The 17781-nt window shown below is 42.8% G+C and overlaps 1 protein-coding gene across 1 annotated transcript in view; it reads right to left on the bottom strand.

Moving 5' to 3' along the window:
• Positions 1 to 1685: 1685 nt before the first annotated feature.
• ADCY5 (adenylate cyclase 5) overlaps positions 1686 to 17781 on the bottom strand; it is a 316815-nt gene continuing 300719 nt past the window's right edge. The window contains exons 16-21 of the mRNA XM_075001015.1: positions 13101 to 13127; positions 11278 to 11410; positions 8674 to 8937; positions 8073 to 8277; positions 7207 to 7331; positions 1686 to 4205 (exon numbers count right to left, since the gene is read on the bottom strand). Coding sequence (XP_074857116.1) covers positions 4077 to 4205; positions 7207 to 7331; positions 8073 to 8277; positions 8674 to 8937; positions 11278 to 11410; positions 13101 to 13127 — 883 coding nt within the window. The 3' untranslated portion in view covers positions 1686 to 4076. The remainder of the gene's footprint in view (positions 4206 to 7206; positions 7332 to 8072; positions 8278 to 8673; positions 8938 to 11277; positions 11411 to 13100; positions 13128 to 17781) is intronic.

The raw sequence follows: 17781 nt of genomic DNA, 5'->3' as shown, positions 1-17781 counted from the left end.
CCTCTGAGCTGATCTGACTGAGGCCGTGTCTAACCAACTGCTGGCACGTCAGCTGATCCTCTCATTACTGGGCTGCTCCTTACAGCTGTTCTCCCACCCACCTCCTGTGTGTTGCCTGCTTGCAGTGTGGGGCAGACAGAACGGGGTGTGTGTGTGCGCTGCTGATGTTAGCATGGCCCCCTCTGAATGACATCACCACAGGGCCAGGGCTCAGGAGTGTTGTTTGCAGCCGTTCCTGTAGCCTCAGAATACTTAAAGGGGCAGCGTGAATCTCTGTCACTCGCACACGCTCTCTTTCCGCCCACAGCCCCAGCCCTGCTTGTTGTTAGTGTTGCTTCTTTTGCTGCTTTCAAAGTGTTACTCTAGGGGCTGGTTTTTTTTTGTGTGTGTGTAATCTGTGCATGTCCTAATTTTTAGTTCTCATGCGTAAATATAATTCTTTGAGTAGTGAGGGCTAACATACCTAACCTGGAGTAATTAGCCCTCTGGTATTTCTGCACATATTATAGAAGTAATTCATAGCTACACATGGTGCACAGCTGCACATTACTTCAATCATGACATACATAAAATTCATTTTTTTTCTATCCACATATACAGAACGCTGGCTGGGAGTCTCCTCAGCTTGTGCTCCTGTTGGCCAGTGCACCCCCATTTGGGAGCTTGGCAGCTAACAGTCTGGTAGTGCATTGAAGCTAAGGCAGCCATGCCCTAGTCCATGCCTGTAATCAGCTGGCATGTCCCTGCAGCCCGCTGGGGAGACAGGACATGGGGTCATCCCACTGCCCTTGCCTGCAGGCACCATCCCTGCTCGCAGGGGCTGAGAATGGTAACTCCTCCAGTCAGTGGGAGGTGTGGGGGTAGTGCCTGCAGGCAGCAGACAGTGTATGGTGCCACCTACCCTCCACTGAGCTGCTGCTGATTTCCCTCCTGCACCAGAGCCAGCTCTTGCTCCAGGCTCTGCTCTGCACTCCTCCCACAAGCGCAGAGCTTGCATTCTCACTAATTTTTTTCCAGTGCATTAGCAGCCTGCATGTTGCGTGGGTGCAGCTCAGCTGCTCAAGCTCTCGAAGGGAGGGGGAGGAGTAGAACATAAATAAGTGGATTCACGCTACCCCCAGAAACACAGCTAGGAGGTTAGGACAGAAGTACTTTGGCGGATGGTAGTGGTCCCTCACTGTTGGATGTGAAAAAATCCATTGGCAAGTCTAGTTATTAGGTGCTACGTGAAGAGACCGGGGGAGTTAATGTGGCATCACATCCCTCTTGATCTTGGTTCCAGCAGATGTAACTTGACTCCCTCTGGAGAAGTACCTCGTCCTTCTCATTCATGTTTATGGCAACAGGTCCGTTCTTTAAAATCATGTTGTACATTACACAAGTTAACTTTGATAGTAACAGCAGCTCATTATGACAAAAACCATAATCTGGCTTTCTATTGTTGATGCTAATTTCCCTTTGCCGATTCCACAGTAAACACATAGTGGCATGTGTATGTTGTTTGTACAGTACAAAGAGGCTCTGTACTTAACTAGCTAGCTTGTGCAACTGGTCAAAAATATACCTTAATACAGTTTTAAGTTTTCTGTCGTATGGAACTCCCAAAAATTTGTGCATAACTAGTTGATGCATAAATAGCTTTTCACAAGCCAGTTGTATCTTAAACAAAAGGTAGAACAAAGATGTTACCAGTGAAACAGTGTTTAATATAGTTAAATTACTTAAACAGATTTCAATTTCCATGGGAAATCATAACTGTATCAATTTTTGTAAGAACTAAAGTAAAGCGTGTATACCCCTTGAAATGATCATGACACACTGTCAACAATCACAGTCAGAGATACTGGGGACTCAAAATATCATTGACAACAGCTGCACAAAGTGGAGCAGCAGAGTGATCAAAAGTTAAGACTAGAGACCTTAGTAAAGTAGAAAGCAAACCTAAATATGAATGTACATCATGAAGATAATGAAACTAGAAAGGGAGGGAGGGTGGAAGTGAAGGGAGTCATCATTGTCCCATGTAATGAAAGCACTTTGCAAATCAGAAAATGCAAAGCAGCAAAAGTATAGTACAAGGGCAGACTTGGCAGTTTTACAGAAGTCAATATACTATACTTTTCAAAGATGTGTCCTGTTAAAGGAGAAAAAGAGGCGTTGGGGGATGCCATTTAAGCTGAAGTTTAAATGGTTGGTTGCTAAGCAAATTAATTAGGGTAGGCCAATGATTTTTTTTTAATTTACTCTTCTTGTAAAAATGAAATGAAACATCTATTTTACAAATCACCAGTATAGTGCAATCATTAATACAGTAATTTTTGCCCTGAGAAGAGTCTAAAAGAACTTTACTGAATGTCAAAAGAGTTGTCATTTTAGTGATAGCCAAATTCAGTATCAAAACTCTCCCTTCACAGAATATAAAAAATAGGGTTTTAAAATGTTTCTTAAGAATAAAATAGCAAGGGTTTATTCTTTACAAGTTAAAAAGGTTCATAAATCATAATAATGAATTTACATCCCCCCACTCCCAACAGATGTGTCCACGGCAGTATCTGTGTCACACTATTTAAGGATCTCCTGAAGCCACATATAGTTATCCTTTTGTTTTTGAAAAAGGTAAATCACAACTCTTAAAATAGATGTGAATCATTGTCAGTCAAATCTGGCAATGCAGGACTTAATTCTTTTGTAAAGGCAAATGGCACTTATAGTAGCTCGGACACCTTTTTGTGTATTTATCAGGATTCTGTGAGTAGCTGCTGTGACAATTTTAAAGGAACTGTTAAAATGATCTTCTCTTTATTCCTGTGGTACGGAGTTTCTGATACTGTCAGATGACGATTGGCTGAGTTCTCTTCCCTGCAATGCTTGACTGATAAGCTCAACAGTTCAATTATTTATCAGACATTCTACATCGATTCACTGCTCTGTCACCCCCAAATGCATCTTGCAGCCTGAAATGAACAGTTGTTTGTAATGATTCCTGTACTTGATTTTTATCTTTCCCTCTGGTGGAGGGCTTTTCTGAATTTTCACTTAAAAAGACCAGGTGATGAGGTTGCAGGCCTAGTCAAACACATTTTTGATTGTTTACTCTTACTCTGAAAACTGCCAAGTCTGCCTTCAGAAAATAATGCAGGGAATGTTACACAGTTCTGCAGCTTATATATACACAGCCCGCCATATGCTGGTGTGGACAGACTTTTTTCTAATATATCATTTACAAAATATAGAATTTGGTATATCTGTTAGATCTCCGTGGTTTCAGTATTACAAAAGAAAAAATACAAAAACAAGAAATTGGGTGGGGGGGGGAAGTCCCCCTAAAGTGTCCCTTCTTTTTGTCTAGTCTTTCACATGTAAACTGATATATATATATATATATATATATACCAAAGAAGCACACAGAAGACTTTTTAAATAAACATGTCTGCAGAGCCATATTTCTTCCTCTTGATCATAGGTGTACCAGTCCTAGTCAGAAGAGTAGTCTGTTAGCTATGTAAGAGAAAGGGGATAATTTTATATGGCAAAGTATCATTTTTCAATCTCAAAACATCACTGATGCTGTGCTGAAAGGCCTTTTGTGTAGAAAATGGGTGTCACTTTTTTAATGTTGAAAGCCTACTCAAAACAGTCTAATAAAAGAAGAGTTGTACACTTGAAAGAGATGACCATATGGAACAGAAATATTACAGAAGTGCAAATTCTTTCCCACATAATGCTTTGTAGTGAAACATACATTCCTTCAACCAAGTAAAACTTTGTGTAGTTTCAATAAATACTTAAATATCTTTTGTCCTGTGCAGCAGCCTCATTTTAAAAGCTCAGATTCATTTATCTGGATATTCCATAGAGGTGCATCTTTGGTCGATTTAGCACTCGACTGGGAATTAATCCACAGTGTTCTCTTTCTTCTGCACTGCATGGTTATGTGGCGAAAGTTTGTTTGTCAGGACCATGCTCTAAAGTCATTGCATGAAAAAAATGCAACGGCTCCGTATTTTTGAGTCCACAGCTAAAGAGCAGTTCTTCTCCCCACAAATACCATTTTTAGAGGGGTACCATGGTTGCTGCTAACTGCTTGGTGGCCCTTCATTTAGGAAGTAGGTGGTCATTTCTCCTTTACCCTTTACCTTAACAACTCCTCTACATTCCAGCTGATAGTTGTTAGCTGCTAAAACTTGATACATGTCTGTGGTCACCTGCAGAGAAATAATAGATGAGAAGTGATAGCAGAATTGATAAAGTTGGTCATCCCCCACCTTTTCCACCACCCGTCTTCAGCCACCTAATTCACATATAGGAAGAGGGCCAGCAGACATCTCATCATCGATAAAAGCTATTACCAATGAGTTTCAGTGTCATATTGGGCACATCAGCTACTTTCTAGCTGAGGGTCATGATATTAGAGGCTGAGGAGGAAATCTTAGGGTAGGTCTACACTAGCTGCGGAAGACTGAAGACTTCGGTTTGATTTTCCAGGGCGCTGTTTTGTGCATGCGCACAACAGCACATACCGGTGTCAGTGTCGACTGTAGAAGTCCTTGCGAGCTGCAAAGATTAAGGAATGTTGGCGGGAGAAGTGCTCTAGCTGACATTCTGCAGTGAGGACAGGGATCAATATCAATGGCTAAAATGGCATAGCAGCCGTTGACATTCCTGGTAAGCATAGATGGAGCCTTAAGCTATGTCTACACTAAATGAAGGAAGTTGCCTGCAGATAAGCAATTCTAGCAAAAATGGACATATCTGCGCTCAGCCAGCTTCTCTGGCTATATAAGGGAAGGTCGACGAGAGTTTCTCCAATCGACCTCCCTTACTCCTCCTGTCTGTAGAGGTCGACGGTGACCCCTGAATACAGTGTAGATAAGCAACAGGTAATGCAGCCTCCCTTTGCCTGGCTACACCGACTGTTTCCCCAGCTGTCATACTGAGGTTTGCATGCTCCTATTACCCCTATTTCAGTGTGTTAAAGAGTTTGATAATTTCCTGAACATGCCTTTTCTCTCCCCCCTTAAATATGTGTTAGCTGCAGCTTGTTATGGTCACTGTGAAAACCCAGATTTGGCAAAGACCTCTTACAATCTGATCTACTGCAGATTCTGTGCACTGCAAAATTGTTCCTTGGCACCTTTTCTTATGCTTTGTTCTCTGGGTTTAAATGTTTTCACATCTACCTTCATCGAGTTGGAAATTCACTAGTCTAATCTGTTTTACTACAGAGAAAACAGTTAATGGATATTTACTTCACGTTAACAGAATCAAGATTATTAAAACTTCTCTATTTATTTAGTTGGGGAAAAAGAAGCAACACAAAATCCTTCGAGGGTTTGGCATCAGTTACTCCTTATTTTTATACCTCTTCAGTAGCAAAACAAAAAAGCAGCCCAGTAGCACTTTAAAGACTAACAAAATAATTTATTAGGTGGTGAGCGTTCGTGGGATAAACCCACTTTTTCAGACCATAGCTGTAGCAGAACAGACTCCTTTCTGAAGAAGTGGGTCTATCCCACAAAAGCTCACCACCTAATAAAGTATTTTATTAGTCTTTAAAGTGCTACTGGACTGCTTTTTTGTTTTGATAGTGTGTAGACTAACACAGCTTTCTCTCTGTTACTCTTCAGTATGGTACTGAGGAATGAGGATGAACATTTGAGGCATCAGCCTGTAAGAGAAAATAGGACTGTATGGTGTGTCTACACTTGCATTCCTCTTTCAAAACAGGCATGCAAATGAGGTAAATCAAAAATGCAAATAAGGTATAAATTTGCATAGTCAGCACCTCATTTGCATATTCTAATTTCGAAAGAAGAAAGCCAGTGCAGACGCTGCTCTTTCGAACGTAAACCCCATCTTCGAAAGAATCCTTCTTCCCATTAAATAAAGGGAAGAAGGATTCTTTCAAAAATGGGTTTACTTTCGAAAGAGCAGAGTCTACACTGGCTTTCTTCTTTCGAAATTAATATGCAAATGCAGTGCGGAATATGCAAATTACACCTCATTTGCATGCCTCTTTCAAAAGAGAAATGCAAGTGTAGACATACCCTGGCTGTGTCTACATGGGCACAAATCTTTGAAACAGCCATATTTCGAAGATTACTAATGAGGCGCTAAATTGAATATTCAGCGCCTCATTAGCATTAGGAGGCTTCCGGCCGCGGCACTTCGAAAGCATGCAGCTTGGCATGGCTACACGGGGCTCCTTTTTGAAAAGACCCGCACCTTTCGAAATCCCCTTATTCCGATCAGTGATCAGGATAAGGGGATTTCGAAAGGTGCGGGGTCCTTTTGAAAAGGAGCCCGTGCAGCCACACCGAGCTGCGCGCTTTCGAAGCACTGCGGCCGGAAGCGTCCTAATGCTAATGAGGCGCTGAATATTCAGTTCAGCTCCTCCTTAGTAATCTTCGAAATACAGCTGTTTCAAAGATTTGTGCCTATGTAGACACAGCCCCTATGTTTCAATGTCAAATGGAAATGAATTGCTGGACAGGTCACTCTCTTTAAACACTGAAGAAGGATCTTCATGACAGTATGAAAGACTGCATTAACCTTAAAACGACTCCTTCTCTAGAGCAGTGTCCCCACCCCCACTTCTGTCTGAAATCCTTCTACAGATCTGAAGAATATGTATGTATAAGGGAATCACTGTGCCAGAGAAAATGAAAGAAAGACAGCTTAGTTTGTGGAAAGCACCACTTACAGCATGTACCAAGAGCCAAGAAAAAAACGGGGAGGCAAGTCCTAATAAACCAACATTGCTTTAAGATTCCCCTTGCTCTTCGTTAGCTGTGAGGTTGTATGGTGAAAGAACTATAACCATATCCTACTGCAAAGGGTGTTTTATTTCCCAGTGTGTGTTAACATGTTAGCGAGTTGCATGAGGCTCAGTGATTAAGACAATACGGTGTAAATCAAGACTGAATTTCCCTCCCCAGTGACTTAACCCTCACAATATCCCTACAGTGTACTACCCCCCAACAGAGAGATAGGGAAATGAATGAATTATCCCAAGACCATAGGAGTCTGGGTCAGGACATAGGATCTCAGGCTCCTAGGCCTGTGCTCATGCCTCTGGTTTCACCTCTCTCACACTACCACCTAGCCCTGAAGTGATGAAATGAGCTGGACACCTAGGTTAGATTGAAAATCCCATAAAATGTATGTGAAAGGTAAAATACATCTTGCCTGTTAATTAACACTCACCTGAATTCTGTCAGGAACACCTGTACTGTCCATTCGACTGGCTACATTGACTGTGTTTCCCCAGATGTCATACTGAGGTTTGCGTGCTCCTATTACCCCGGCTACCACAGGACCAATATTTAACCCTACGAACAGAAAAGAAACCCCAGTGCTTCAGGTCCATTTTCTATACACCATCACTCAGGAGTCATGTGAGCAGGCTGTTTCATCAGGCACATGTGTGACTCTCCCAAGGTTAGGCATTTCCCAGTCTAAATCCAGAAATAACCCTTAATATCTTCCCACTGTGAAATATGTTGGATTTTAAAGATTTGGGCAGACTGGGAGAAGTCTATTCTATAGGGAAGAGTGGGATCTTCTGTGGCATAATCTTTTGTTATTGCTGCTCATGATTCACCTTCTGTGTGGACATAGCCTACAGTCTGAAAGCCTGTCATTCTATCACCCGACTTGGATACTAAATTTCCTTTAAAGATAGGAGAAGATGTGAGAAGGAAGAGTATGTGACAATACCCTGAAGTAATGTTTAAGGTAGGGAAGTCATCAGGATTCTACATTCTGAATATTGCAGACATGGTGGCATGTCTCAACCATTACATAGTGAGAGCCTCTGTGGCTGCTCAATTGTTGACCTCGCTGCTGCCAACATCAATTTCCTAACTGCCAGTTTGATGGTGGTATTTATAACATGGACACGTGCTGTACAGACCAAAGTTCTCCTCTTACCACAGGCTGGATTCATTGGAACCAGTGAACTTGTGACTCTAAATATAAACTAAGCTGCATGTTTAACTCTAGATAAAGAGACCAGGCTGGAATGAACATCAGTAAAAATCAAATCTCTAAACTCAATCCAAATACTTTACCTATTTTCATCTGGAAGTTGTTGAATGAATGCTCATTAATGTACTTCATTTGGTCCATTAACCTCATGGCAAAGTCAGCCAGAGCTTTAATATGTGTTTTTCCCACCTTGTCGTAAGTGGAGTCATTGAGGCCAGAAGCAGCCATGTACGTACTGCCAATGGTTTTGATCTTCTCCAGCTGCCGGAATTGGTCTTCACTTATTATCTGTTTTATAACAAGAGAACAGAGTTATTGCATAAGACTTGATGCAAACTAACATATGCTGTTTAAGTCAACCCTACAGCAACACAATATGGCATCGTGACATATTCACTATGAAAAATAGTATCAAGTGTCTCCACAACTCAGAAAGAACATGGTCAATGGATCTCCAGTCAGGGAATAATATGCACAGAGGAAAGGAAATTATTTGGCTGGAGTAAGGAAACTAAAATTACTTTAAACTAAAGCAGTTTAAAAACGGAGAATGGGTGGGATGAAGAGTGGACTGGTCCCACTGGTGGTAGACTTCCTTCTTTTGAGGGAGGGGTTGAACTAATTATATTTGTTCTGTCAGTGGAATTCTAGCAACATTAAAGGTTTGGGTTTCTTCTCACTCACTTCATCGAAGTCGGCAATAATTTCGTTGAGGAGCCTCAGACATTCCACCCCTTCGTTGTTGGCCTCTAACTCCACATAGAACTCTGAGAAGTTGCTGATGGAGGCAAACATGACAGCCACACACTCACAAGACTGATAATATAGCTCATCATTTCGCCGCTCTTGTGCCAGAAAATGGGCTGCCACATCCTTTGGTAAGATGTTGTGGAGGAGACGTCTATTGTAAGCCTGGAGCTCCTCCATTTCCTCTTTCTCTTCAGTGGCCTAATGGGGGGGGGCAGGAGAGAGAGAGAGAGAGAGAGAGTTGTGCCATCCATTCTAGTTACTACTTGGGAGGAAAGAACTGAAAGGGAGACCTGAGAACCAGAATATTAAGACATTATAGAAGCACGGTCATACTTGGTGGAAACATTTGCTCTGGTTTTGAGTCTGCTCAGCTCCCACAAGCAAATCATTTCAATAGGGCAATAACAGAATCAGCACCTCACAGGATGGCACCCATTGTTCCATGGCAGTCCAGACCTTGAAAAGCCTTAAAAACAATCTGTTCTGCCCTCTGGGTACCCATTTACATCCATGTAAAGATCAGTATAAAATGCTGCCACTGGTGGACAGGAGAAGAGTAGGAAGGGGTGGGGAGGAACTTCACAACAGTGAGGTATAGGGAGAAGGTAGATGATACTGGAGTTGTGTGGTTGAGAGGCACGTGTAAGGAGACAGAAGTGGAGGAAGCACCAGGATGCTTATATGGGGCGCCCAGAGTTAGGTGTATGAAAAGCTGCCAATACGGAGAAGATATCAGAAGGTGGCCTGTTCTGGGGAGGGCAGAGCATACATGCGTGTGTGGAAATGCACGTGCCTGTACATGCATATTCATGCCACAGTACTGGACCTCATAAGTTGGTTTGCACCAAAGCTTGACTTCATCATATTGCACATGGAGCCAAAAGACTTGCACTGCTGAACTGTGTGGGCTTCCTCCTAACCAGTGCACAATGCCTCCAGAATGCAAAGACAGGCTATCGCCTTCTAAGTCTGACAGTTGCAGTGATATTACAACAGATGTCCCCTCACAAAAGCTCATTACTCAGCGAAACAAAAGGAAACTACGTATGCATGAGCTTTGCCAATGCATGTGGATACTCATGAAATATAATTGCAGTTAAGCTTACACAAAATCAGGCTGGTCTGGTACAAACTCAGTAAACCAGTTCAGAGCTACTGTATTATAAGAGAGATCCTCACCATGGGAGTACAATCCCCGGCATACCTGGAGCTGGCCCGCTCAATTCTGGGATAGGTGATCTTCAAGTCAGATTACAAAATCTATCTGCAAAAACCACAAGAAGTCCTGTGGCACCTTACAGACTAACAGATATTTTGGAGCATAAACTTTCGTGGGCAAAGAGTCTCATGCATCTGATGAAGCGGGTCTTTGCCCACGAAAGCTTATGCTCCAAAATATGTTAGTCTATAAGGTGCCACAGGACTTCATGTGGTTTTTGCAGATACAGACTAACATGGCTACCTCTCTGATAAAGTCTATCTGCTCTGCCAGGTTTCTGCAGAAGGGGAGGAGGAGTATGTTTGGGGGGTTAAGGAAGGCTGCTAGGTTTCTGGACACAGGCCGAGTATGCCTGGAGTTTAAAGAATATTTACGGAATTTAAGCTATTAGATGAATGTACTTTTATAGGACAGGGCAGGTACAATAAAATAAGAGTTCTGAATTGTACAGCATCATTAAAACAGAAATGGAGTCTTGCTACATGACCTTTGGTACATTCCCTAACTTGCCTGTGTCTCAGTTTAGTCAACTATAAAATGGGGATAACACTTACCCCAATAAATTCACTATTGGGTAGATCCACTGCTTTAAGACCCTTGAAAGATGCTACAGAAGTGAACAGCATTATTTGTCTGTCTGGCTGACAGCAATATCCAGCTTGAGTTCATGGGCATTTGATCACATTATCCATCATTGTAGGGCATGGGGTCTCAAATTGTGATCTGCGGCTCACTGCAGGTGGTCCACAGGTGGTTCCCTAGCTGGCCACACATGAGAGAATGAAGGGCTGTCCACCTAATTAGTGACTTGCAGACGTGGCTCCACTAATTAGGTGTATAGGCCCTTACATGTTATATGAAATACTGGCCTTGTGGAGGACAGGTGGAAGTGGGTGGCAAGGTGAGGTGGAGGGAAATAGGAAGTAGGCAAAGGGCAGTGAAACAAGAAGGTGCGTGGGGGGGAATTTGAAACATGCAGGTCTATGGCAGCCACAGAAAGAGGCCAGCCTCCTCAGCTGTCCTTTCCAGCCTCAGCTGTGCGGCTGCTGCACTAGGGGAGAGACCCCCACTGATATTAAAATATGAGTTGTTTGAACCAAAAAACAAAAGCATTAATTACTGAGGGATTTTTTTAGATAGCGTTTTTACCCAAACTACTTTGCAATAGTTAGCTAACAGTATAAGATCGCTAAGTCATTACCTGAGACCCTCAGCAATTTTCAAGTATTGCATGAAAACAGCAAGAACCACAGCTGTAGAGCAATAGTTTTGCACTATGAAACACAATTCAGCACACTGCACATACAGCACCCACCCACCTGCAGTTTCCATAGGAAGTCGAGCCTTGCTGTGGATTCTACCTGCTGGGCATGCAGATATAATGCCAGGACAAAAACAGTTATGATGATAGGGGTCACGATCTTCAGTGCCACTCTTGACACTTTCTGCGAGCTAGGGTCAAGGAGAAGACAGAAGCCTATGAAGAGTCTTGTCTATATCTGCTCCGGACCAGGAAGAACAGCTGTAACCGTAAGTTCTGTTTCTCACTGGAAAGCATAATTGGGCAACCTAACCTTTGTTTTGCAAAAGCAGTGGCAGGAATTTTCTTGACCAATACCTGTGGTCACTTGCAACCTTTGGAGCTGATAATTGATTTCAAATAGGACATCTGAAACTGGACATTAGCTTAACCTTCTTAAAGGAAGAGTGTAAATTGAAAAGGCACTAAGACAACTCTATACTTGGAAAAACTGAAATAACTTGAAAAACCTTGTTTTCTTAGCATCCCATTTATATTTTCCTCACACTCCCACATTAAGCCTGGACAGGGAAACATGCCCCCATTTCACGTTTGTGTGGGATTAATATCTAGTCATTTTTGATCTCTCATTTACAATATTCAAGTTACATTTAATGGGCTGTGTCTACATTAGCCAAAAACTTCGAAATGGCCATGCAAATGGCCATTTCGAAGTTTACTAATGAAGCTCTGAAATACATATTCAGTGCCTCATTAGCATGCGGGCAGCCACAGCACTTTGAAATTGATGCGGCTCGTCCAGACAGGGCTCCTTTTCGAAGGACTCCGGCTACTTCAAAGTCCCCTTATTCCCATGAGCAGATAGGAATAAGGGGATTTCGAAATGGCCACGGAAATAGCCATTTCGAAGTTTACTAATGAAGCTCTGAAATACATATTCAGCGCCTTATTAGCATGCGGGCAGCTGCGGCACTTTGAAATTGATGCGGCTCGCCTCCACGCGGCTCATCCAAACAGGGCTCCTTTTTGAAAGGACGCCGGCTATTTCGAAGTCCCCTTATTCCTATCTGCTCATGGGAATAAGGGGACTTTGAAGTAGCCGGGGTCCTTCGAAAAGGAGCCCTGTCTGGATGAGCCGCGTGGAGGCGAGCCGCATCAATTTCAAAGTGCTGTGGCTGCCCACATGCTAATAAGGCGCTGAATATGTATTTCAGAGCTTCATTAGTAAACTTCGAAATGGCTATTTGTGTGGCCATTTCGAAGTTTTTGGCTCGTGTAGACGTAGCCATGGATTTTTCAAATACTCCCCCATTCCCTTTTCAGGTTATAATTATGAAACCTTTTTTGAAAAAAATAAAACCTTCAATCTTTATTATAAAACAAAAATCTATAATGAGGATCAGTAAGGAGTTGGCATCATCCTTTTTTGAATATGTTCTCAGGAAAAAGCACACGTTTGGTCAATATTCAGCACCTTTAAAGCACCTATATTTTATTGTACCAATTCATACATGCAATTACAAGAACTACAGCTGGGGGTCAGCAGCCACAGCCTCCCAGCCCATAAGGAGCCCTCTCTGTAGTGCAGGACTGGCGTCAGAACCCTGCTTCCCAGAGACCCCTCCACAACACAGGGTTTATAGAGCAAATTGATAGGTGTGTCACTGATAGGCCTTTTTATTTATTAATGAAGCTGTTGTAAGTAGCACTATTAGTGACTTTAAAAAGTATCACCAGCACCTGGCCCATACATAGAGGTCAAATTTTGGCACTCTGCTTCAGGAAGGTTGCTGACCCCTGAACTAGAGGAAACCTTGCTTTTAGTGACTCAAAAATTGCCATCATATTTTATGAACATTTTAAAAGGTCAATGGAACTTACCATGTTGATGTTGCATTAGAAAACTCACTGAAAAAAAACCAGATATATTTAAGATGAATATTTTGATCTCTTCAGAAGTAACACAAAACTCTTTCAAACATCAATGAATAATATCTCTACAATTCTGTAATTTTAACACTGTGTGGCGCTATTATCCTTTTAAACAGCATTTCAGTACTGGTCAGCAGTTCAATTCAAAGATGCAGAATGATGCTACTACATGACTTCTCCTTGGAGTGAGTGTGTCAATTACACACACAGTGGCTACGTCTACATGTGCAGCCAACATCGAAATAGCTTATTTCGATGTTGCGACATCAAAATAGTCTATTTCGATGAATAACGTCTACACGTCCTCCAGGGCCGGCAACGTCGATGTTCAACTTCGACGTTGCTCAGCCCAACATCGAAATAGGCGCAGCGAGGGAACGTCTACACGTCAAAGTAGCACACATCGAAATAGGGATGCCAGGCACAGCTGCAGACAGGGTCACAGGGCGGACTCAACAGCAAGCCGCTCCCTTAAAGGGCCCCTCCCAGACACAGTTGCACTAAACAACACAAGATACACAGAGCTGACAACTGGTTGCAGACCCTGTGCCTGCAGCATAGATCCCCAGCTGCCTCAGAAGCAGCCAGAAGCCCTGGGCTAAGGGCTGCTGCCCACGGTGACCATAGAGCCCCGCAGGGGCTGGAGAGAGAGCATCTCTCAACCCCCCAGCTGATGACCGCCATGGAGGACCCAGCAATTTCGACGTTGCGGGACGCGGATCGTCTACACGGTCCCTACTTCGACGTTGAACTATTCCTATCTCCTCATGAGGTTAGCGACTTCGGTTGGCAAGACCCTGCGCACATTTTAGAACATTTGCCACATTCAATACAACACAACAACTTGCATCCCAATTTATGCATCCTTAAATATTTAAATGGAGCTAATAACAACAACAGCAATGTACTTAACTGATTGTCATTACTGTACATTTTAATGTGGTATAACAGGAAAAACCGATTTGCACTTTAGCTACAATATAGTAGCATAATCTAATTGGGTCTGATCTCGAACCCACTAAAGTCAGAGTCAGTGGCAACATGCCTGTTGATGTCACAGATTCAGGAATAAGCCAACTGGTGTTAACTGCATACTCGTATTGTCATGATCTCCGTGTACTCAAGAGTCCCCATTTTATTTGTCTTGACGCTCATTGCCAATAAAGGACAGAGACCATGAGAAGTCAAGAAGAAGTCAACAGGCACCAGAGAATTCAGCTGTGGAAAGAAGTGGCAGGAGCCCCTCCTTGGAAAGCGCTGGGAGGGAGAGAAGAGGAGTAGGAAGAGCTGGGCTCCGGTGCCCTGGTGAGCAAGAGGCACGTAGGGGAAGAGGACAATCTGAGGGCTGCAGGTGGAGGTCCAGTGGACCACAGGTTGCCCACCACTGGGTTAGCCTGACATCATTCTCAAGCAAAAAAAAAAATCATAGAAAAGCTAATATGAGATGCAATTAAAAAAATAAAAGATGGTTTAATTAAAGCCAATCAGCAGAGTCTGACAGAACATAGGACATGCCAAAGAAATTTGAGGCTATTTTTTGATGTGACTACAAAGTTTGGATCAAATAGGTGATTTTTGATACAACATTTTGATTGAAGAGTAAGCACTCTACTAAATTAGCAAATTAGTGTAGCCCGCCTTAGATGGATTAAAAGCTGATTGACAGATCACAAAAAGTAACTGTAAATGGCGAATCACTATCCACAGTAATATAAAAGTCATAGCTTCATCTTTAAACTAGTTGTTTTCTTCTATTACTCTTTCAGGAAGAAGGAGGGGATCTTTCTAGTGGACTTTCACAGGAACTGGTATTGGTCCCATGCTATTAAATATTTTTAGCAATGATCTGAAGAAAACATTAAGTCACTGGTAGTGAAGTAAACAGATAATGCAAACCTTGTTGGCTTGGTAATTAATCATGGGAACAAATAAATAATGCAGACCACATGGTTTTCATAGAATCATAGAACAACAGAGCTGGAAGAGACCTAAAAAAGCCATCGAGTCTAGCCCCCTGCTCTAAGCAGGACCAAACCCATCATATCAGCCCCGCCAGGGGTTTGTCGAGGGGAGACTTAAACACCTCCAGGGATGGAGATTCCACCACCTCCCTGGGTAGACCATTCCAATGCTTCACCACCCTCCTAGTGAAAAAGTTTTTCCTGATGTTCAACCTGGACCTTTCCAACCGCAACTTGAGACCATTGTTCCATGTTCTGTCGTCCATAACCACTGAACAGCCTCTCTCCAGCCTCTTTGCAGCCTCCCTTCAGTAAGTTGAAGGCTGTTATCAAGCCCCCCCTCAGTCTTCTCTTCTGCAGACTAAACTGTCCCAATTCCCTCAACCTTTCTTCATAAGTCATATGCTCCAGCCCCCTAATTATTTTGGTCACCCTCTGCTGGACCCTCTCCAGTGTATCCACATCCTTCCTATAACTGGAGGCTCAGAACTGGACACAGCATTCCAGATGTGGCCTCACCAAAGCCGAATAAAGAGGAATAATTGCTTCTCTGGATCTACTGGCAATGCTCCTCTTGATGCAACCTAATATGCCATTAGCTTTCTTGGCTACAACGGCACGCTGTTGACTCACATCCAGCTTCTTGTCCACTATAACTGCCAGGTCCTTTTTTGTAAAACTACTACCGAGCCAGTCGAACCCCAGCCTGTAACAATGCTTGGGATTCTTCTGGCCCAAGTGCAGGACTCTGCACTTGTCCTTATTGAACCTCATCAGATTTCTTGCAGCCCAGTTCTTCAGACAACATGCGAGGAAGCTGCCCTAGGCATTTTGCCAGCCAACAATTTCAATGACCCACTCTCCCAAAGCAGCAGCAAAAACAAAAAATATTGCCAGTCAATCTGTGAAGGAGGTGGGAAAAAAAGTCACGTGACTCTTGGAAGTTAGTGTCTAGGGGAGATGCCCTGTCCAGCCAGCCCTAGAGCCAGCCATGTACATGTATTTGAAAGAGCAAAATGTGAGGGTTGTACACCTAAGAACAAAGAACCTCATCCAACATTTGCAAGATCAGGGACAGAACAGTGGTACACAGTGACCATAGGCCATGTGAGCTAGATGCACATGGGGCCACATACACACCCAGCGTTGGAACCCACCGCCTGCACTCACCATCAGAGCCATGCTGCTTCCAATTAGTGCAGGGGTAGGTAGACGGACATGAGCAGGGAAGGGGAGGGGCACGGGCAGAGCAGGAGCAAAGAGGGGCACATAACCGATGGCCCCCACCCCCCAGATTTCCCACAACATTCGCCTCTGTTAGTGACTGATGAGGATTAGAGGGCTATGGTATATAATCAGTTGAACATTGCAGTGCTGTAGCTAGTCAGCAAACACAATCTTTGCATGAACAAACAGAAGAATGTGAAGTGGGAATACAGAGGTGGTATTACCTTCTTCATATAGCATAAGTGGGACTACTACCGGAATACTGTATCCAGGTCTGCTGGCTATACTTCAAAAATATGTTGATACGTAGCTAAATGGAAAGGGTTCTATACAGAGCTACAAGTACAGATCAAAATCTTACAACAAAAGGCTGAAGCTTAATCTAGTTTGTCTTAAAGAAGGTTAAGAGACAATTGAGCATGTCTTCAAGTACCTACATGGGGAAGAGATTTCCAATAGAAAACAGCGGTTTAAGTTTTGTAGAAAAGGGCACAGAAAGATCCAGTGGATGGAAGATAAATCCAGAACAAACCTCAACTGCAAATTTCAAAACTGAGGATGATCAAACCTTGGTGTAACTCAGCTAGGAATATGACGGGCACCACACCACTTACAGTGTTTATACCAGCCTGGATGCCTTCTAAAAGATATGCTTATAGCTTAAGCAGAAGCAGTGGGCTTGATACAGAAATTACAAGGGTGAATTTTTTGGCCTACATTATCTGGGAGATCAGACTGTGTGACCATAATGATGCCTTTTGGGCTTAACATTAACTGTATCAGCTTGGAGCTTTTCTCTCCTGGATGGTAGATGAGTCTTACGTGACACCAGCTTTGCTCTTCTAGCTATAATTCAAGTGTGGTGCGTCACTGTAGTCATATCTAGTAATTCCCAGTTCATTACTATCAGTCTTCAGTTGCTTGCATGGTAGGATGATTTATACCCAGAAGTACAAAGTGACATCTGTATAGCTCCTAATTAGTGAGTGTATTGTAAAGTCAGCAGAACAGACAGTAATTATACAACTACAATAGCAGTCCAACTGAAATATCACAAGGCAGTGTTTTTTATGTCAGGTGGAAATGGTAGTACATCTCTAGATTTCGTGTGGTACGTTGACTACCCATCTCCCCTAAGGCACAAAAAGGAGTGTTGTGCTTTGGAGTGTTAGTGACTAATGGAGTTTTTAGTGGAAATAAAATTCATTTAATGAGAATACAGCATCGCAGAAAGTTCTGGGAAAACCTGCTGATTTCCTTCACCTTATTACTGACATTTTGATTCCAGAGTGATGTAAATTATACTTTTAAGTGCTATAATCTTGCAGAACGCTAGGCTTACCAAGAACGTGATGCTTTTTTGGGGATAGAAAATGCTTCCACCCCAATTATGTTTTTATGTTATTTCTTCAAACAGGCAAAGCTATTTAGGAATAAATTTT

This window comes from Carettochelys insculpta, chromosome 8, assembly GCF_033958435.1.
Source record: "Carettochelys insculpta isolate YL-2023 chromosome 8, ASM3395843v1, whole genome shotgun sequence".
Taxonomy (NCBI): Eukaryota; Metazoa; Chordata; order Testudines; family Carettochelyidae; genus Carettochelys; species Carettochelys insculpta.
Note: the sequence above shows the minus strand (reverse complement) of the source record. Positions and strands in the feature narration are given on the sequence as shown.